At 36.2% G+C, this 21,754-nt stretch overlaps 1 protein-coding gene across 2 annotated transcripts in view; it reads left to right on the forward strand.

Annotated features, from left to right (window-relative positions):
• LOC107589392 (chloride channel protein 1-like) overlaps window positions 1-21,754 on the forward strand; it is a 29,495-nt gene that overhangs the window by 7,010 nt on the left and 731 nt on the right. The window contains exons 2-22 of one of the 2 annotated variants that reach the window (XM_016277808.1): window positions 8,263-8,527; window positions 8,611-8,742; window positions 9,168-9,296; window positions 9,998-10,131; window positions 10,309-10,386; window positions 10,633-10,711; window positions 11,738-11,863; window positions 11,983-12,067; window positions 12,431-12,532; window positions 12,697-12,781; window positions 13,547-13,702; window positions 14,001-14,070; window positions 14,840-14,950; window positions 15,180-15,393; window positions 16,575-16,708; window positions 17,048-17,238; window positions 18,124-18,205; window positions 18,383-18,468; window positions 18,784-18,828; window positions 19,004-19,108; window positions 21,636-21,722. In XM_016277808.1, coding sequence (XP_016133294.1) covers window positions 8,326-8,527; window positions 8,611-8,742; window positions 9,168-9,296; window positions 9,998-10,131; window positions 10,309-10,386; window positions 10,633-10,711; window positions 11,738-11,863; window positions 11,983-12,067; window positions 12,431-12,532; window positions 12,697-12,781; window positions 13,547-13,702; window positions 14,001-14,070; window positions 14,840-14,950; window positions 15,180-15,393; window positions 16,575-16,708; window positions 17,048-17,238; window positions 18,124-18,205; window positions 18,383-18,468; window positions 18,784-18,828; window positions 19,004-19,108; window positions 21,636-21,722 — 2,433 coding nt within the window. In that variant the 5' untranslated portion in view covers window positions 8,263-8,325. The remainder of the gene's footprint in view (window positions 1-8,262; window positions 8,528-8,610; window positions 8,743-9,167; window positions 9,297-9,997; window positions 10,132-10,308; window positions 10,387-10,632; window positions 10,712-11,737; window positions 11,864-11,982; window positions 12,068-12,430; window positions 12,533-12,696; window positions 12,782-13,546; window positions 13,703-14,000; window positions 14,071-14,839; window positions 14,951-15,179; window positions 15,394-16,574; window positions 16,709-17,047; window positions 17,239-18,123; window positions 18,206-18,382; window positions 18,469-18,783; window positions 18,829-19,003; window positions 19,109-21,635; window positions 21,723-21,754) is intronic. The other variant, XM_016277809.1, reaches the window with a different exon arrangement.

Genomic DNA, 21,754 nt, shown 5'->3' on the forward strand with positions numbered 1-21,754 from the left:
TTAAGCCCCGCCTTCACCTGAGTTTCTGCCATGCATCACTGTGCCACAGACAGTTAATTATAAAGACTGGCTCAGTTGTCATATGTTAATATAATAACGTATCATATGTTTGCCATGGAAGGTTTAATAAAATATTTGCATGCAATTCTACCTGTATGTGAATACATCTTAAAGGAATAGTTCACTCAAAACTGAGAATTTGATTCAAATTTACTCAACTTCAGGCCATCCAAGATGAGTTGTTTTTTCATAAGAACAGATTTGGAGAAAATAATTTTCATAGAATTGTTAGCATCTAATTGCTTTGGATAATACGTGCAAGATTGTTTCTTTATCTTTTTATTCTTTATTGCTCACCAAAGGATCCTCTGCAGTGAATGGGTGCCATCAGAATGAGAGACCAAACAGCTGATAAAAATATAACAATAATCCACCAGTAGTCCACACGACTTCAGCCCATCAGTTAACGTCTTGTGAAGCAAAAAACGGCATGTGTTTAGAAACAAATGGCATGTTTTTAGTGTTTTAACTTTAAATAGTCACTTCAGCCCAAAAATTCCTCCAGTGAAAAAGTTTATGCCCTGTTGTCCTCTCACTTCAAAATCCACCAACATATATTTTTAGAACCATTTTAGCTTGTAAATGGTGCTTGATCTGTGCATATTTCTCTCCTGATTCAGACAAAATGACTTTTTCATTGGAGGAAGCAATATTATGGATAGAGGACACGTAATTTCATTAAATACGTCTTAATGATGGATTTGTTTCTTACAAAAATGCAACTTTTGACTTCACAAGATGTTAATTGATGGACTGGATGGACTAACCTGTGGATTACTGTGATGTTTTTATCAGCTGTTTGGACTCTCATTCTGACGGCACCCATTCACTGCAGAGTATCTATTGGTGATCAAGTGATGTAATGCTAAAAATCTGCTTATCCTAGGTTTTTTTTTTTCACTCTTATCCAGAATGTGTTTATATAACGCTAAAACTGTCTCCGTGTGTTGTGTATTGTTTAACATTCTGTTGGTCATGAAAAGGGCGAATCAGAGATGACACTGGCCAATTTGGTCCTCCCTGTGCTGCCCTCATCATGTTTCATGGAGGACGGGGAGTTTCTGAGGTCCCTCAAACCGTCACTGTGCCCCTTTCCAAATGAACAGGTGATCAAAGTCTTAGTTTGTTGCCAGGGGCGACAGGATTGGCCACTATTAAACAAACTGGCCCCGCTCATGAAGGGCTAGATGGGTTTAGTTTGGCATCTACGCTCTCTTTGTAACTCTCTCACACACGCATAAACACATGTATGTGTCCCAGGCACAGGCACGTCCACATAAACGGACACACACAGCTTAGTCAGGCAACTGGACTGCTGTGTTGCACCACATGAAAAGGTGTGTGAGAGAGAGATGGCTGTGCATGCGTAAAGCCAGGAAAGAGAGCTCAAGCGAGAGAACTTGCATGTGCCCTCTCTCCCTCAGTCCGTGCCACCCCAGGGTGGGAATGCTAAGACAGACAGGCGGTTTATTTTTGGGTCAGTGACAGTGTGTCAATGGCCGCAGATGCGTCGCAAAGGAAGGCTCTGAGATACCAGCAGACCGTGGTCAGTCCCTGTCTCTCTCCTGCTCTCTCTCTATCTCCCTCGCCCTTTCTTCTGCTCTTTCTTCTGTCTGGTTACTCTTTAGTCTGTTGTGAATTGCTGTTCTTCTGTCGTTTGAAATCATATGGACTGAAAGATGTTGCACAATCTTTGCATGACGTGTATATTTGTACCGACTGAGTCACCGTGTTAAGCGCTGGGCTGCAGAACTCGTGGAAAGTGCAACAGGAGTTAGTCATTTTCCTCCTGTCATTTTTTCTCCCTTTTACTCCATCTCTCATTTACGTATATATAGGCTCCTGAAGAGGTCTGTACTATTATTTTAGTTTATCTGTATAAGTTTGCAGTGCAACTTTTTTAAGAGAAAAGGCCCAGTCCGTACTATGACTTTAATTAAAAATGAGTGATTCTTCAATTAGAATGGCTGTGCAAAAAAATATGTTCTTTCATAATCAAGCAGAGATTAATAATCATTTAATAAATATATTTAAAGTCTTTTTAAATCGCCTTTTCTTAATTTCTGTTTTGAGCTTGACTTTTACATACTGTGCAAATAAGGGAAAGTGTATTTTGCACTTTTTCTAACAACTTTAAATAAAAAGTTGACAAAAACTATGATGAAATCTTTTTTAACATACAGGTGCATCTCAATAAATTAGAATGTCGTGGAAAAGTTCATTTATTTCAGTAATTCAACTCAAATTGTGAAACTCGTGTATTAAATAAATTCAATGCACACAGACTGAAGTAGTTTAAGTCTTTGGTTCTTTTAATTGTGATGATTTTTGATGATTTTGGCTCTTTAATATTTTGACATTTAACAAAAACCCACCAATTCTCAACAAATTAGAATACTTCATAAGACCAATAAAAAAAACTTTTTTAGTGAATTGTTGGCCTTCTGGAAAGTATGTTCATTTACTGTACATGTACTCAGTACTTGGTAGGGGCTCCTTTTGCTTTAATTACTGCCTCAATTCGGAGTGGCATGGAGGTGATCAGTTTGTGGCACTGCTGAGGTGGTACGGAAGCCCAGGTTTCTTTGACAGTGGCCTTCAGCTCATCTGCATTTGTTGGTCTCTTGTTTCTCATTTTCCTCAGTTTCTCAGATTCTCTATGGGGTTCAGGTCTGGTGAGTTTGCTGGCCAGTCAAGCACACCAACACCATGGTATAGATTTAGTTAACACTAACAACACTGTACGATTCACATATGAGGTCAGTCATTTTATTTATTTTTATTTTTTTATTTAAAAATTTTATTTTTTTACTTTACTTCTACTTTGTACAAAGTGTACATTTAGCAAAGTTACCAAATGAAAGCGCCTCGACAGAAAAGCCAGGCATATTGGGATATGTTGACAAGCATCCCAGCATGGGAAGAACATCTATTTTAGAAGCCCTTCAACAGAATTACATATGACTTTGCATAACATCACATGACAACACCATGACAATTGCCTCGATAGCCTTCCCATACAGCCATCAGCATGACCTAAAGCACAGCAGCATACCATCAAAAACTCTATCCAACACGCTTTAGCTTGAGCACATTAGCATTTTCTGATCAGAACTACTTATTTGTAGATGTGCTCTTAGTTTTTTATTTATTAAAATGACAACATTTTTGGTTGTGCTCAACGTTCATGCATGTGTGAACTGCACACTTTGCCTCAGCGCCACATTTGTTGTTAGCTGTCTAGTGCTAGTTAGCATGACAGTGTCACCTGAATATAGGTTTCCAACTTTCCTTGGGAGTCCTTGAAAGACAGATGAACAAATTGGAAGATCGAAAGTTCCACACAGAGGTGTGTGGGGAAGTGTGGCTGTGAACAGTGGGTCACACCGAAGCTATTATTAGCCTAGCGGCTAGTATTACAGGCCCTGGGTAGAAAGGGGGTAGTTCCAATCTATGGAGGACGGAGGGGGTCTGCGGGGGGTCTAGAAGACCCTAGGTGTAGGAGCAGACTGGTACGAGATGAGAAGAGAGGAGGGGGTGAAATATGGAGAAAGCAAGGGATTACATGTACTGTGGGAACGGGTGAAAGTAACTGGATAGACGCATGGAATGAGAGTGAGATGTGTTATGAGGAAGAGAGATACATGATAAACCTGTCATCTACATGGGCCCATCCCAAAGGTGAAAGTGAGCGCCTAAATGCAATCAAAACTGCAAATAGTAACACATGTTTAATATTCGCTGTAAAATAAAGAAAAATAAAAAAAGCCAAAGAAAAATGGTTTTAAGTAAGATAAAATATAAATTTATAGCTGTGTATACCATAATAGTTTATACTGCAATTATAAAGTTTGTAATACATACTGCATTAATTTAATCAAATGTGCAGTAAAACAGTACTATTGTAAAGTGATATTAGAATTTTTTGTTTTTTATTTTAATATAAAATTTTTCTCTTTTAATATGCTATACTCAATATTTTGTACTCAAGAAACATTTCTCATGTGTTTCTATGCAAAACTGAGATTATTATCAACGTTAAAAACACTGTAAAAATGATTGTGATTTTAACAGTAAAAGACTGTAAAAATGCTACAGTAAAAACCTGTTAACTGGTTAACAGTAAGTTTCCATACTATATTCGGTGAATAAATGTAATTACATTTAATGTAATTTTACAGTAAAATACTGTTAAAAAAATATGGTTTTTTGGAAGTGAAAAAAGTAAAAGTCATTGTATAATTTACAGTGAAAAACCCTAAATTAACACTCCCAGAATTCCCTGCATGACACTTCATATTTGATGTTTTTTTGTTGAAATAACATGTTTCTTCTTAGTTTTTTCTTATCAGTTTTTTACATTAGGGTTTAATCTTACATCTAATGTTGTTAAATTAATGTTTATTGCATTATTTCATTATCATGTGTGTCACTATGATGGGGTTTCGTGTTTGTGTGAATAATACTGTGCACCTTCTATATATACTGTAAGTATTGCCCTCCTCAGCTCATAGAAAAGCTGTTTGTGATTAGCTTTGGTTCATCATGTGACTTTCTCATCACCACCAGTTTTTGGTGGTTATCAGTGCATTACAATGGTTCAAAACAAATATTAACACTTCAATATGTTGGTTTATTAACATTACGTCAGATAATGAAATACAGTATTTTATTGTGAATTTAAGTTAAGTCTGTAAAACCTAAAATGTTGCTACCATATTTTTTACGGTGAAGCTCTGGCAACCACAGCTGCCGGTATTTTACCGTAAATGTCACCAATTTTTTTCTTTACAGTGAACAGTTGTGCTGCTTAATATTTTTTAGGAAACCATGATGCGGGGATTCTTTGATGAACAAAAAGACCAGCAGTTATTTTAAATATATATATTTTTTGTAAAAATGTAAAAGTATGATTAAAAAGACCAGCATTTATTTGAAATTGTTTTTTTGTAACAATGTAAAATTTTTGACAGTTTAATGCAAAACAAATTCATGAGGTTATTTGTTTGTTTAAAGGGGTCATATGATGCTGCTAAAAGAACATTATTTTGTGTATTTGGTGTAATGAAATGTGTTTATGCGGTTTAAGGTTCAAATAACACATTATTTTCCACATACTGTACATTATTGTTTCTCCTCTATGCCCCGCCTTTCTGAAACGCTTCGATTTTTACAAAACTCATCGGTCTGAAAAAGCAAGATGTGCTCTGATTGGCCAGCTATCCAGTGCGTTGTGATTGGCCGAATTCCTCAAGCGTGTGACAGAAATGTTACGTCCCTTACCATATTGTGATGCCTGCAGCAACCACATGTGATGACCCCGGGCTGGACTCCGCGTCGTCCACGGTAAAAGCCGATCCAGCGATCGACAGCGCGAAGTTGTAGTATTTCCTCAGCGACCAGCACGGATCAGCTCCAGGCATGACGAAGCGATATCGTCCCCTTTTGGAAGGCCAGCGGCGGCGGCAACAATACTACAGCGAGAATAAAAGTTATGCCTTCTTTCTTTGCGTGAACATTTGGGCGGCGTTATGCAAATCTTCCCAGATAGTGACATAGATACAGTGGGTACGGAAAGTATTCAGACCCCCTTAAATTTTTCACTCTTTGTTATATTGCAGCCATTTGCTAAAATCATTTAAGTTAATTTTTTTTCCTCATTAATGTACTGTGGGGGCGTGTTAGAATGAGCCGTTTTATGTAGGTGTGGCTGACTCTTAACTTTTATAAAGAATATCTCTTTGGATTTGAGACTTTAGTCTTTGCAACTTTACAGATCTTCTTTATGCACCAAGAGCTTGTAACACTCCAAAGAGAAAGGAAAAATTTAAATCGCCTCATATGACCCCTTTAATTTTCTTTTTAATTTGTATGTTTTAATGTGTTGCCCATATAATATTTACAAAGTGATACAATAATAGTGGTTCATCATAAAAAGACAATAACGTTAGAACTGCTGAAATTTTGCCCAGAAATGTTCCCATTTTCACTTTATTTAGGCTTATCAAGCATGAAAATCACCACAAACATGCAAACACATCATTGATCATGTTAGTCTCAAGTGAAATGACTGAAGTATTGAGCACTTTGCACCCCTCTGCATCTACAGTAATTTTCATTGTTTACTTCATTACATTTCTAAAATGAGATTCCTTCATCGGCAGTATAATATTTAGCATGTGGAAAGACTGTATTTGCTGCTGTCAGCAAAAAAATTATTCTGTTGTGCTAAAATTACTTTGTATGAAGCATCACATTTGTGGCTGTGTAGCAGCCAAAACATTTCTTAACGTGAACGCTTCTGTCAGATCCTCATTTACCTCTTCGCATCTTTATTTCCATTCTGAAAATAGCATCTGAAAGTCCATAAGTCAATATTTCAACAAGTTGTAGTTGATCACTCTGATGCAGTGCATAAAGGTTGTTTCATATTCTTAACAGGAGGTTAAATGCTTGTAAATAAATTAGTCATGACACTATGGTTATGCTGACACACAGGGTAGGCCTACATCATGTCCCGATCCCATTTACTCTCCCTATCATTTGGAAATCTGACAAATTGTTTATAGAGTAATTCATGAGATTTGCAGATTTAAATGACACATCTATCTCATTTAATATATGTAAGAAAGAAACGCTTTTTGTTTCAGGTCAAACTACTGGGGGATGGGTGTGTGTTAGAGAAAGTAAGTGGGGATGAAGACACAGGGAATGTATTTTCCAGATGTCTGGGTCTTATCCGGATGGTTATAATTCTAAATGTAGACTACTGCTCTTCCACCGGTGGTCTTACTCGAAGCATGTCGAGAAGATTTTCCTCTATTTTTGGACTCCCTCTCCTCTGTCACCTCTCGGGTGAAAATGAGGGCGATGTTTTTATATTAAAAGTGATATCAAAAGCACTTTTTTTTTATATTTGGTCAAAATGAGTAAAATGCATTGTATTTTAACATGGTTAATCTGAAGGACTAGTGACAGCAGAAAACAATGTTATCTTGCATATCTGCACAAGAGAAGGTGGTGTGTTGAAGTGGGAAATAATCTGACCTGGTAACTGTAAGCCAGAGTGATTTTAGTATCATTAAATACTAAATAGTTTTTTATTTATATTGTGAATATGTAACATTTATTAGATTTTTTGTAGTTAACTATTATAATATTTGGTTGTTTATGTTAAGTTGTAATTTATTTTGTTATTTTAAAAGTTGTTCCATGGGGATTGTACCTGTAAGTTGCTTCAGATAAATGTGTCAGCTATTTATCTGATCTCTTGGGTACTCAGCTATATGGAGAGTACAGGGAGCACCCTGGTGGGTCCCAGAGGAGAGAGGCCACTCTCCACCGGTGGTCTTACTCGAAGCATGTCGAGAAGATTTTCCTCTATTTTTGGACTCCCTCTCCTCTGTCACCTCTCGGGTGAAAATGAGGGCGATGTTTTTATATTAAAAGTGATATCAAAAGCACTTTTTTTTTATATTTGGTCAAAATGAGTAAAATGCATTGTATTTTAACATGGTTAATCTGAAGAACTAGTGACAGCAGAAAACAATGATTTCTTGAATGTTAATGAATAATAAAATGTTAAAATAAATTCTAAAATATGATATGACTAATAAAATAAAATGTATAATATAACAATAGTCATAACAATAATGCTAATAATAATAGTAGTAGAAGTAATAATAATAATATACCAAAGGAAAGCATTTATTCTACTCATTTGGATGAAACAATACTTCAACTTTTATTGACTTTTGACCTCCTGAAATACTGTTGTAATATTCCAAAGTAATACATCTAAAAAGGTTTTCTGGTATCTTATTGCAACAAATGTGACTATTCAGTATTAGATATTTTCATAAAATATACAAATTGTTTTCAAATGGACACATTTGAAAGTATAACAGCAGTTATCTTGCATATCTGCACAAGAGAAGGTGGTGTGTTGAAGTGGGAAATAATCTGACCTGGTAACTGTAAGCCAGAGTGATTTTAGTATCATTAAATACTAAATAGTTTTTTATTTATATTGTGAATATGTAACATTTATTTGATTTTTTGTAGTTAACTATTATAATATTTGGTTGTTTATGTTAAGTTGTAATTTATTTTGTTATTTTAAAAGTTGTTCCATGGGGATTGTACCTGTAAGTTGCTTCAGATAAATGTGTCAGCTATTTATCTGATCTCTTGGGTACTCAGCTATATGGAGAGTACAGGGAGCACCCTGGTGGGTCCCAGAGGAGAGAGGCCACTCGCCTTCTGATGGAGAGACAGCGGAAAAAACATGGATATGGACATGGACATCACCACCACGGGCACCACCATCACAGTCACCATGGGCGCAGTCACAGCCGAAGCCGCCACCATGTGGAGCTGGACATAGGCAGCATTCATGACAGACAGGAGGAGGAGCAGGGCCACACGTCCTCCTTCAAGAAACGCCGATCCTACTCCAAGTGCAGAGGTCAACAACAATGAGCCTTACAAAAGCCGGTAGGAAATAAATGTGAAGTTTGGTATCTGATAGGGTTTGTGATGTTTTCCCAGACTGTGTGGCTCGAGTACAGAAGTTCCTCGTCTCGAAATTGGGAGGAGACTGGATCTTTCTGGTGTTGTTGGGTATTACCATGGCATTAGTTAGCTGGACCATGGACTATGCTAGTGCCAAGAGTCTACAAGGTACTACACTCCCCAGAATACCATCTGCTTGTCCTTTTACTTATTCTTCTGTTGGTTAATTTTGCATATATGTTGTATTTAGTTAGTATATATTTATTGTCTAATTTAATTCCCCTTATTTCTGTCTTATTTATTATAATTCATGTATTCAAAGAGTGTGTGTGTATATATACTGTATATATATATATAGAGAGAGAGAGAGAGAGAGAGAGAGAGAGAGAGCGATTTGGGGGTCCATGTATCAAAACATTTGAAAATCCCTCTTCTATTTTGCTTCGTGTCCTATTCTTTTGTCTGTTTTCTATGTTTTTCCCACTTCTCATTTCTAAAACTTCTACATACTGCTTGCTTTTGTCTTCTTTGCTGTCTTTCTCTTTCTCTGCCTCGTGTGCTCCATCACTTCTGTCCTTCTCCGTGTCTCTCAGCCTATAAGTGGTTTTATGGGGAGTTGAGGGGAAATATCCCACTGCAGTACCTGGTCTGGGTCTTCTATCCCATGGTGCTCATCCTGTTTGCCTCCCTCTTCTGCCACCTGGTCGCTCCTCAGGCCATTGGTGTGTAGCTTCATTGTTTCATTAGCTTCTATACTTTTATTTACTTATTTACTTTTGCTTGACCTAATATCCTATATATATATTATATATATATATATATATATATATATATATATATGTTTTTTGTTGCTCGTTAGAATATATTTTGCATACTTTCATTAAAAATATAGCTTTGTCCTTATGAAAAAGGGATAATTTAGCTATTTTCTGGCTATGTTTGAAAGCCGAACTCTGTTCTTTACTGATATTAAATGCTTGGTGAGTTAATTTTGGACCATGCTCTTTGTATAATCTCATTTTTTTTATCAAGGTGTCTACAAACCCTGTGTTTGTCTCTTAAAAGTACACTTTCTGTATTCTGTGGCACTTGTAGTTAATATACAGTATATCAGCCACATAAAAATAGTATTTTCTTCAACTACTGTAACTTCTGCCTGCGCACTGTTTACTACTCAACAACGCTACCTGCTGGTTCATCTGCTATTCAGCCCATTGATTGCCAACCTGTGGTAATTATGCAGGTTGCAGGAAGCTATTCTTTTATTTTATCCTATAAAACTGACATTTTCAAATACAATGTCACAGATTATAATGTGATTAGTTGTAACTTTATTTACAGACCTTTCACATTCCTTCTTTTTCCAAGCCATTTAATTGTTTTGTCTCTTTTCTTTCCTCCTCTGACTCTTATTTCCCCTCAGGCTCTGGTATTCCAGAGCTGAAAACCATACTCCGAGGTGTTGTGCTGAAGGAGTATTTGACACTCAAGGCATTTATTGCGAAGGTGGTGGGACTCACTGCTGGCCTGGGCAGCGGTATGCCGGTTGGCAAAGAGGTGAGGCACATTTGATTTTGCTGTCTCATGTAACATACACAGGGGCCTCAATTTTCCATTTTGCATGATACAAAATGCACTGTGATTTGGTGAGTACAAGTGCCAGTTAAGGTCACCTAAACTGGCCTCAGCCCCATCTGATGCTAACCTTTAAACTGTGTTGTTTTTATGCATTAGGGTCCCTTTGTTCACATAGCCAGTATCTGTGCAGCTGTGCTAAGCAGGTTTATGTCTTTCTTCTCTGGAGTCTATCAGGTAAGCAGAAGTGCATGGAGATCCTGCAATGCACATTTGGCATCTCCATTCATAAAATGCTGAATGCTCATTTATCATCCAGGAGCAGGACAGTTTTTTAAAAAATTTTATTACACATTATTTTTGAGGACAGCAATGATATATCATCCAGGGCATTTATATTACCAATAATTATTTCCCATCTTCCTCCACCTGTACCCTCAACTGTGTCTGCTTCACTCTTTTTGTCTGCCTCTGTGTCAGTAGAGTCCATACTGTTATACAGACATCCTCACAGTGGGCTGTGCTGTGGGGGTTGGATGCTGTTTTGGAACCCCTCTTGGAGGTAAAGTGTGTGCAGAAATGGCATTTCCCTTGTTTTTTCAATTCTTTCTTGAAAGGATTTATGTTTGTTTTCCAGTAAAGTGTCTAACGGAAGTTATACATCTGACAAAAATGTAGTATGTAGTGAGGTTAGAATAAACAGTTGGGGTAAAAAAAATAATAATAATAATAATTGAGATGTACACTACAATTGAAAAGTTTGGGAGCAGTTTTTATTTATTTATTTATGTTAAGAAATTAATACTTTTAGTATGCAAAAATGCATTAAAATTGATTGACTTTGATTGTACTGTAACAGTTAAAACTTTAACATTTTTTAAAAAGATTTCTATTTCAAATAATTGTTTTTTTATTCTGAATCCTAAGCAGTATGTATGATTATTTGCCAGTAAAGTGTATAAATATCCACACAAAAAAAAGTCAAACTTTGTTTTCGTTATAATCTGACAAAAAAAATCTGAGAAATATCTAAAATGGACTTAGAGGTTTTTGTATCCAAAGTGTGAATTGTATAAATAGTATTAATAATAAATAAATAAAAAAGTTGCAAAAAAAATTAAGATATACACTGCCATACAAAATTTGAAGGCATATTTTTTGTTGTTGTTGTTGAAAGAATTCAATAATTTTATTCTACAAGGATGCATTAAATTTAATAAATTGAAAGTGACAGTAAAGACTTTTCCTGGGAAGAAATGTATGATGCTTTCCACAAAAATATTAAGCAGAACAACTGCATTTCAACAATGATAATTTTGAGAAATGTTTCTTGAGCACCAAATCAGCATATTAGAGTGATTTCTGAAGGATCATGTGACACAGAAGACTGGAGTAAATTCTGCTCTGCCATCACAGGAATTCTATACATTCTAAAGTATATTAAAATAGTAAACAGTTATTTTAAATAATTTCACAATTCACAAGTATATTTGACATTTTTATCATCATATTTGATGGATTTAGAAAGTTTGAAATTCCCTTCTGTAGATGACAGTAACCACTCTAAATGTTTCTTTGGTTCATCCAGGTGTTTTATTCAGCATTGAAGTTACATCAACCTATTTTGCTGTGAGAAACTACTGGAGGGGCTACTTTGCTGCCACTTTCAGTGCTTTTATTTTCAGAGTGCTGTCTGTGTTTAATAAGGATGCAGGTGAGATACTAAATCGTATTCGTGAATGAAGGTCTTGGCAGCCTGAGATGTCAGATGACTCATACAATACCATTCATCTGAAATGAGAGAGCTTTTTTTTTCCACATCTGTTGTTTCAGTTACCATCACTGCTCTCTTCCGCACCAACTTCCGCATGGATTTTCCTTTCGACCTGCAGGAGCTCCCGGCATTCGCCATTATTGGGTGAGAGCGCGGGGGCGAGAGCGTGCCGTTCGTGGTGAGGGCACAATCCTGAAGCTGTGTGTGTGTCTGTGTGTGCCATACTGTAACACACTCGCAGACCTGAGCACACAGCACTTTAACTTAACCAAAGTGTCCAGATGGTGGCAGTATATTTGATTTTGTTGGAAGGTCATATTTCACTAACACATTTTGATGAAGTTATTGTATTATATTGCATAATAATTGTGCTCACATTGATCAGAAACAATTCAGCAAAGAGCACAGCAATCTTCTTGTCTTATTATAAAACTGTAAATGGGATTTTTGTATTTGAATCACTGGAATAATGTGATTGTTTTGTCTTTGATTGCTTTTTCCCCACAGGATCTCTTGTGGGTTCCTGGGAGCTTTCTTTGTTTACCTGAACCGCCAAGTTATCCTGTTCATGAGAAGACCGAACATTCTCACACGATTCCTTACAAAACAGTAAGAGAAATTAACACCGCAAATGATGACAGACAGTATATTACCTTTAGCATTATTATAGGAGTATGCAGTACTCACCCGAGAGTTATTTTGCTGAAATCACAATCTTTAAAATTATCACACAAGCAAATTAATTACAATATGTGTCACATTTTCTTTCTCAGCCGGCTGATTTTCCCTGCTGTTGTGACCTTAGTGGTTACGACACTGACATTCCCTCCAGGCTTTGGGCAGTTCATGGCTGGAGAGGTCAGATTAGAAATATTTAATAACCGATGCTACAATTTTGTTCATTTTTATAACTAAAAAATTATATCAGCTATTTAGGATCCTCCTCTAATGCAGAGGTTCTCAGCCACGGGTCCGGTGCCTACTAGGGGGCCTTAGCAAACTTCCAAAAGGGCCCGATTTTAAATAAGACAAAAAAAAGCATACAAATAAGCTAAAACTACTAAAAATCAAGATATTTCTTATTTTAGTTTTTTGTCTTTGAAGAACCAGGATTCTGGAAACCGTGAATATGTAAGGAAGACTTATTTTAAAATTATGATTTATCAACCTAGTCAAAACACTATTTTATTATATAGAATACTGTATATTCTATATCAATAAATATTTGTTTCTAATTATGCCAAGCTCTAATATTTTATCAGGTATAAATTGTGAGTATAAATACTTTTATAAATCCTCATCTTTAATGCTTATCCAGTAAATCAACAACAACTGGAAAGGTCATGGAAATGTTGATTTAGAAGAGTAGGAACCTGGAAGAACATTCAACTCATAAAACTTTTGCAATCTTGAAACTAGGAGTGTTCACTAAGTTTTAAAAACAAAACATTGTCATCACAGCAGATATTTTTGTGTAGAATGGTGGGGATTTGAGTCACAAAGGTTGAGAACCACTGCTTTAATGTTTATGGTCTGTCAGACAATCTTAAAAATAATGGTTGAATTTTTGAAATATTTCATTTGGTTGGGTTTAAATGTGAAGTTGACTGTGTTATTCCGCAGCTGATGCCCAGGGAGTGCATCAACTCTCTGTTTGATAACTTCACCTGGACTAAAATATGGGGTTCCTCCCTTCCTCCTGGTCTTGGTCGCTCTGCTGTGTGGTTTCACCCTGATGTCAGCATCTTTGTCATTCTTATTCTCTTCTTTATCATGAAGGTTGGTCCTTTGCGATATTTTGTTCACATTGTTCTCTATCAATTAAGTCATTTTCTCTCTAAACACTACGAAAGTACCATGCACTGACACTGGCTTTAGTTATCATTTATAGTTGTCTAGATGTCTTCAATAAAACCTGCTTGTTCCACAGTCATTCTCTCTCTCCATCTGTCATGTTTGAAGCTGCTGAAGCAGTGATTTGTCTTTTGAGTTAGTTTCGTACAGGTTGTGCTGACAGCAGTCTTTGAGATTTTAGAATTAAGGCAATCGTGTGAAAACATTATTATTCATCTCACAGTTCTGGATGTCTGCCGTTTCCACCACGATGCCCATCCCGTCTGGAGCTTTCATGCCTGTCTTTGTATTGGGTAGGTCACCGGTATTAATTCTCATTTGTTTAAGGATCCCTTTAACATACAGTGGGATCCAAAAGAAACCATGTTGTCATGCTGGGATTTGAGATCTATTTCAAATTTATACAATTTATAAAAATTATTTATTTATTTGAAGATTTTGAACAAATAAATGTTTTCAAAGAAATGAGTGTTATGATAAAAAATTATATAAATATTTTATTATAATTAAATATAAATATTTATGTTTTTGCACAATTTCAGGACACTAATCAAATAAGTACTTTTTTGCTAAAAGAAATTTCATTTAACTCAATTTTTGTATTTATTGTAAATAGAAAAAAATGCAATCATTTTCAGTAGTAGTCTCAGACTTTTGGATCTCACTCTAAATATTTAAATTCACTTTGACTTACAGAAGTTAGCGACGCACATAAAATGTTTTATTTTATTTTATTTCATTTTATTTAATTATTTTATTTTGTTTTATTTTATATTATTTTATTTTACTTTATGCAATAATATTCACCAGCTAAATATGCAAATTCACTTATTAGACTTACAGAAGTTAGCCAGGCACTTTTTATTTTATTTTATTTTATTTTATTTTTATTATGCAATAATTTTCGTTAGCTGTCCCAGACTTTCGGATCTCAAGGTATATATGTAAATCCACTTATTACACTCATAGAATTTTTTTTTTTACTTTCATAGAAACACATTTAATTAAATTTATTTTTTATTTTTTTAAATATGTTTGAATATCCATTGCAATGTCTTACAGGGGCCGCATTCGGTCGCTTAGTGGGTGAGATCATGGCTACTCTCTTTCCTCACGGAATCCTGTTTGATGGTATACTGTACCGCATCATCCCTGGAGGGTACGCTGTCATTGGTCAGTCATCCTTTCCTCCTCTTCCGATCCACCACTCTTACCTAATGTGTGCTCATACTGTGCTTATGATGTCACTTCCTGTTCCTATCCTTTCTTCTCTTAATCTCTGATCTTCCTCTGCATGTGTCCATACTCTCTCCGTTCATTATGTCACTCCTGTCATGACCCTGTCTTACAGCACTCCATCTTTCCGTCCTGTTACTCTATTGGTCTATCCCTTTCCCTTAAGGTGCGGCGGCGCTGACGGGGGCCGTCACTCACACAGTTTCCACCGCGGTGATCTGCTTCGAGCTGACCGGTCAGATCTCTCACATCCTTCCCATGATGGTCGCCGTCATCCTGGCCAACATGGTAGCGCAGGGTCTGCAACCATCGCTGTACGACTCCATCATCCAGGTCAAGAAGCTGCCCTATCTCCCAGAGCTGGGCTTCGGCCACATAAGGTGCGCAGACAAACGCCAGTGCCGTGGCTCCACATATGTGACAAAGCAGCTTGGCTCACAGCGCAGCTAGGTTCCCTCACCCTCGCATGCTGACAGCACCTCAAAGTCCTTATGATTCATTAGCAGCGGGAGCTATTAGTAAATACACTTGTCAATGAGGGGCGGCAACATTAAGCTTTGGCACCCTTCCAGCTAACACTGAGCCACTCCACACACATTAGATTTTAGCTATTCATTACCTCTTCATCAAGGATGCGCTCTGCGTCTTAATCTACCCTTTTGTGGTCTGAAGTAGTAGTTCTTCCTCCGGGCCCTGGAGTTTACATTGGACATCAAGTGGTGACCAAACTTGTTACCAAAATTAGCCAAAATAGACCCCTCTTTACATGTCCTTCAGGGGTTTGTCAATATGCTTAAAGACAAACCATGTGGAACTTCATCAGACAACATCATTGCTGAGCATTTTCTCCTTAAAACTGCAGTGTACCAAAGACGGTCTCAAAAATGTGGTTTGAAACAGCCCGTTTCCTACAGTCCCAAAACATGTTACCAATCCTGTCAACTTGCGGGGTGGAGCTTTTCATATTATTAGCTGTCTAAAATAGCAAATAAAACCGTGTTTTGTGTAACATTAGCAACATTAGCTGTTTGATAACATAGTCAAGCCAAAAGCTAATGATTTCAATTACCATTATCTAGAGCAATACATAAAATGCATTACCTAAACTTAGCATTAGAACTTAGAACTAAAATTAGCATGCAGAAAATATAAAAATAAAATCTAATTCAAAATATTAACAAAAACTATAATACTATCTTATTGATACTAAAATAACACTGGTACAGTATGAAAAAATTATGTTCTTTTTGAGGTTTGCTAAAGATTATTACTGGGCCTAATATGGTATGTGTCATTATGTTAGCCATATTACCAAAGCAGCCAATAAGTTTGATTAAATGTGCCATTTTCTGCTTCCTTTTAAAAGCATATTTATTTTACTGTTCTAACTATGCACTTTTATATATAGTAAGTGCATTTTATTATTTGGATTAAGAATTGTTCTTCTCTTGTACAATTAGAATAGACCAGAGACCACCGGTCTAGAGTTATTAACCTTTTTAAGCTCTGTCAACCAGTCTTTAGCCTGTGGCATTACAGCACAGTTTCTGTTTTCCTGCAGCCAGTATAATATCTTCGTGGAGGACATAATGGTGAGGAAAGTGAAGTTTTTATGTTCCCACTCTACATACAGAGAAGTACTGCATTTGCTGGACTCGACCTCTTTAAAAACCTTCCCGCTGGTTGACTCAAAAGGTAATGTCACACAGACTGTCTCTAGACAATTTCTTGAGTCTAATTACATTTCCCATTATGACGTTTTTCTAGCTGCATGTAGTCTACCAGGGTGAGCTATATCTATTTTTATTTAGTTTCACTCAAACAGTCAAAAGCTCTGTTTAAAAACCTAACAAGCTATCAACCTCATGTCATTTGCTTAGCAACATGAAGTTGCTTCTTTGTAGAATTTCAAATCAGTCAGGTCCTGTGTAAGGCCCATCTCTACAGTACAGGTTTTGGAACAGAGCCCTAATGTCAGTAAGCATTTTTATACTAATATGTAACTGGTTTCTGAACTCACTTCACCTTCAACAGAATCTATGATTCTATTGGGCAGCATTGAGAGGTCTGAGCTTCTCGCCCTCTGTGATTGGTGGCTGTCAGCAGAGAGGCGGATCCTAACGCAAGGACAGAACTCACAAGGTCAAGTGCCTTGTGCCAGAATCAGCTGGGAATCCTTTGCCTTTGTTGATGAGGAAGAAGAGGATGAGAATGAAGATGATAAGGTCTATCTATCTATCTATCTATCTATCTATCTATCTATTTATCTATCTATCTATCTGTCTATCTATCTATCTATCTGACTGTCTGTCTGTCTGTCTAATCTATCTATCGTTAGTTTGTTCGTATTGTTCTATCTGTCTGTCTGTCTGTCGTTCATTCGTATTCTATCTATCTATCTGTCTGTCTGTCTGTCTGTCTGTCTAATCTATCTATCGTTAGTTTGTTCGTATTGTTCTATCTGTCTGTCTGTCTGTCGTTCATTCGTATTCTATCTATCTATCTGTCTGTCTGTCTGTCTGTCTGTCTAATCTATCTATCGTTAGTTTGTTCGTATTGTTCTATCTGTCTGTCTGTCTGTCGTTCATTCGTATTCTATCTATCTATCTGTCTGTCTGTCTGTCTGTCTGTCTAATCTATCTATCGTTTGTTCGTTCGTATTGTTTGTTCTATGTATTGTTCTATCTATCTATCTATCTATCTATCTATCTATCTATCTATCTATCTATCTATCTGTTGTTCTGTCATTTTATCTATCTATCTATCTATCATCTATCTATCTATCGTTCGTTTGTTCTATGTTCTATCTATCTATCTATCATCTATCTATAGTTCGTTTGTTCTATGTATTGTTCTATCTATCTATCTATATATCTATCTATCTATCTATCTATCTATGTTCTATCTGTTTTTTTTATTTTTGTTTCTATCATTCTTTTGCTATCATTCCTTTCTATGATTCCCATCTGTCCATCCACCCATCAAAACACAACAGGAAATGGCTTTGCTCCGAAAAATATAATGTAAAAAAATAATTATTCCTGAAATGTTGCTTTTGTATGCCTTTTCAAAATGACAGTTTGTACTTACTGTTCTCTGTGAATGTTTAGACGATACCAGTTCAAGAGGAAAGAAACGGTCCTGTGCCTCCACCCAAACCTTCAGAACCATCCACCAATCACACATCTACCGGTGAGAAACTCTCCAGCAAACATAACCGAGCCATCCTCTTTAGAAACCTTAATAAACCTCAGGCAAGCACTTCTATTGAACAAGCATCTTGAGGCGATATAAGTGATACTCATCCTCTAATCCGCCTTCCGTCTTTTCCATTTTTTCTTCTCTCTCTCTCCTCCTCTTCTTGCCTAGATAAGGGTCCTTCTCCGTCTTTCAGAGGAATTTTACGTAACTTCTTTTCATCCTCTTCAGAACGACACACAGAAGGTCAGCCACAGGTACATTGTTTGTCCCTTGTGAAAAAATGTGTGTCTGTTCCATCAAGTGAATTTGAGTGCACTAGATTAATTCCTCTCAGCATGTATGAAATAAGTAAGGTCGATAAAATGAGAAGAGCCAATGTATTGCTAATGGTCTGCATTAATATTCATCAGTGTTTTTCAAGGACATGTGCGGTTAAAGGGAATGAATGGTCTTCCATAGAATGTGTCAATATGCAAATACTCTTGCTAAAATGTTAATGAGTTTGAATACTTGGTTCAAATGCACCATGTCATGTATAATATAATTATTTTGCCTTTTTTTCACCCTAGGAGCCTTATCCTCCACCTTTAACTGACACAATGACACCAGAACAGGTATTACCAATACTATAAGTAATTAGCTTCCGAGTAGATATTAAAGCATGAAAGGAAATTGTTTTAATATAGGTTCTGGATATTGTTAGATGTTTTAATTCTGCAGAAGAGTTGCTAAAATAAAATAAGGCATAGCAGAGTTGAAGCCTTGCGTGGTTTTGATTTGGTCACATAGATCAAAGCCTGGGAGGAGACAGAGATGGACAAACCTCTGGATATCGATCAAATCAGAATAGATCCCTCCCCTTTCCAGCTGGTTGAGAGAACATCACTACATAAGGTGAGAGACATGCCATATCAAGTCAAGTCATTTGATATGTCTCTTATATAGTGCTTTATACAATACATATAGTGTAATAAACAGGAAAATATAACAGAGTTTACTGTATGTTGCAAACTTCATCAGTTATGAAACAAATTCAATTTAATCTGTAAAGCAGTTCTACAGAAGATAACAGTGCCATTATTCAGCTCAAGTCAGTTCAGAGTTGATTCAGTTCAGTTCAATAACAGCGTCGATGTTGCAACACTCAACTGAGACAAGTTCAGTTCACCTATTATCAGTTCTAGAGAAGGCAATAGTGATGAATGCATTATATATCTGTAACATATTAGAGATTTTTTTTTTATCAGTATCGTCTAATATTGGATTGGATAGATTACATTGTTAAAGTGGTCATGACATGGATTTTTTTAAATTATTTTAATATGTTCCTTGAGGTTTACTTATAATGTTAATAAAAAAAATGTGCACAAAAAAAACAAATAAATATAATGTGGAAAATTTTTTATTTTCAACCCTCTCTCGAAAAATGGCTTCTCAGTAATTGGCCACTGTTATGATTGGCTAGTGTCATTGCATAGGAAACAGTATCAACGCCCCCTCGCTATTGAATGTGAGTGTTCTGACAACATAATCAAAATAAAACGGTCATTTCCAGACAAACATTATGAATTAATTTACTTTGTGATGCAGCTTCATCTTTTAACAAATGTTTCTTTGTGAACTCTCTATGACACTGTGCCTCATTTACAAAACAAAATCCTCAGACACGATCCGGGATGCCATTAAAAATAAACTATCCACTTGTTCCTTACGCTGGGAAACTTCTGATATCTGTACAAAGACGCAAACGAGTGAACATTCTTTCACTCCATTTGTCCTATTGACAGACCCAAGCACATGGACTGTGTCAGAAAGCGAATGCGCATCTGTATACTGTATCCATTGTAATATCTGTTCTGCAGAAATTCTATTCTGCATTCAGCATTATCAAGTGTCAAGCCGTTAAGCGGCTGAACGCCAGTAGGCAGGGCCTATGGTGAGAAGATGGCTGTTCGTGAGTGTCTTGCTCTGGAGGTGGTCATATGAAAATGACCCCACCCGGATGACGTCACCTTGCACCTCGAATCCAAAACGAGCTGTTTTCTGAGGGTTATTACATAAATGTTTTTTTATTGATGATGAGGACATTTTAAGTTATGAAACTCGGAGGATGTATTAAAGGTGCACTAAGCGAATTTTGCCAAACGATGTTGATATTTGAAAGCACCAAAACAAACACGCCCATACCCCAACAGGACCTCGCCCCTATTTTAAAATCTCTGCCCCACACGTACGTACACATCCATGGCAACGACAATCGCGGAAACAAGTGAAGATACACAAGCATATTCAAACAAAAGCCAGCACAGATAAGTTGTGTAAAACAATGCAAGATCAACATTACTCACCTATCAAGAAGAAACAACGCAACTTTGGCGTCCGATTCGAGCGTTCTTGAGTTCTCTCCACCACTGGAAAACTGCTCTGATATTTACACGGGTCCTACCTCTTGCCTGATAATAGCCCTTATTTTTAATGTTTTGTTCCTCTGATATTTTCCTCTTTTCTTATCTGTCATCTTTCTCTATCTATAGCCGATCTGCAAATATCTGTCATGTGCACTCAAATTGAGCTCTCTCTTCTCCCTATCATTGCTAGACACGCCCCCTTACTGCTGATTGGCTACAAGTGTGTTTTGGGACTCAGTCCAACACTGTGGTCAAAGGCTTTTTTCAAATATTGGTTAGTGCACCTTTAAGCAAACAAAGACTTCTTTTGTGCAAAAGAAATCATCAAAAAAGAAATGTCATGAAATGTCATGACCCCTTTAAATTACATTGTTAAATGTAATCTAGCAAATCTCAAAATGAATATCTATTTTTCATAATGTACATTGTTGTGATCCCTAAATTCACTTGTAGATTTAAAACTAATCATTTCAGTTTTAGTATTTACATTTGTAATATGTTAACGTTAAATTTAATTCATATAATTATTTAATATTTTAAAATAATTATTGGCTTATTGTATCAGCCAAAATTCTAATGATATATTCCTATTTATTAGTGTAAATCAGTGATTCACAAACTTTTTATCAGCCAAAACTCTTTAACCTAAAATATTGAGATTTTAAGTTAATATTTCAATAGTTCAGCAACACTTTTCATGTTCACAGTTCACTGATGTCTGTAAATAGTCACATGGCACACAGGTTAAACAATATTTCAAAATAATATATGAAATAGTATATTTTTAGCAAGTGTTTTATTTAGATTATTTTTTTATAATATAATATATAAAATATAATATATAAATTTATTTATTTAAATTTTACATTTAATTTAGTAATTATTAGCTTTTTATTAACTCGCAAACTTCAGTTTGTAAAACGCTGGCATAAACGGAACAAATATTTTTCATTTAAGCATGGTGACATAAAATTATTCTGATGATTATATCTTGATGATTTTCATCCCCCCAGACTCATACCCTGTTCTCTCTGCTGGGCCTCAGTCATGCCTATGTAACCAATACTGGAAAACTAGTGGGAGTCGTGGCACTGAAAGAGGTAGCTCATCTATCCATCCATCCATCCATCCA

This window comes from Sinocyclocheilus grahami, unplaced genomic scaffold (assembly GCF_001515645.1).
Source record: "Sinocyclocheilus grahami isolate Dianchi unplaced genomic scaffold, SAMN03320097.WGS_v1.1 scaffold116.1, whole genome shotgun sequence".
Taxonomy (NCBI): Eukaryota; Metazoa; Chordata; class Actinopteri; order Cypriniformes; family Cyprinidae; genus Sinocyclocheilus; species Sinocyclocheilus grahami.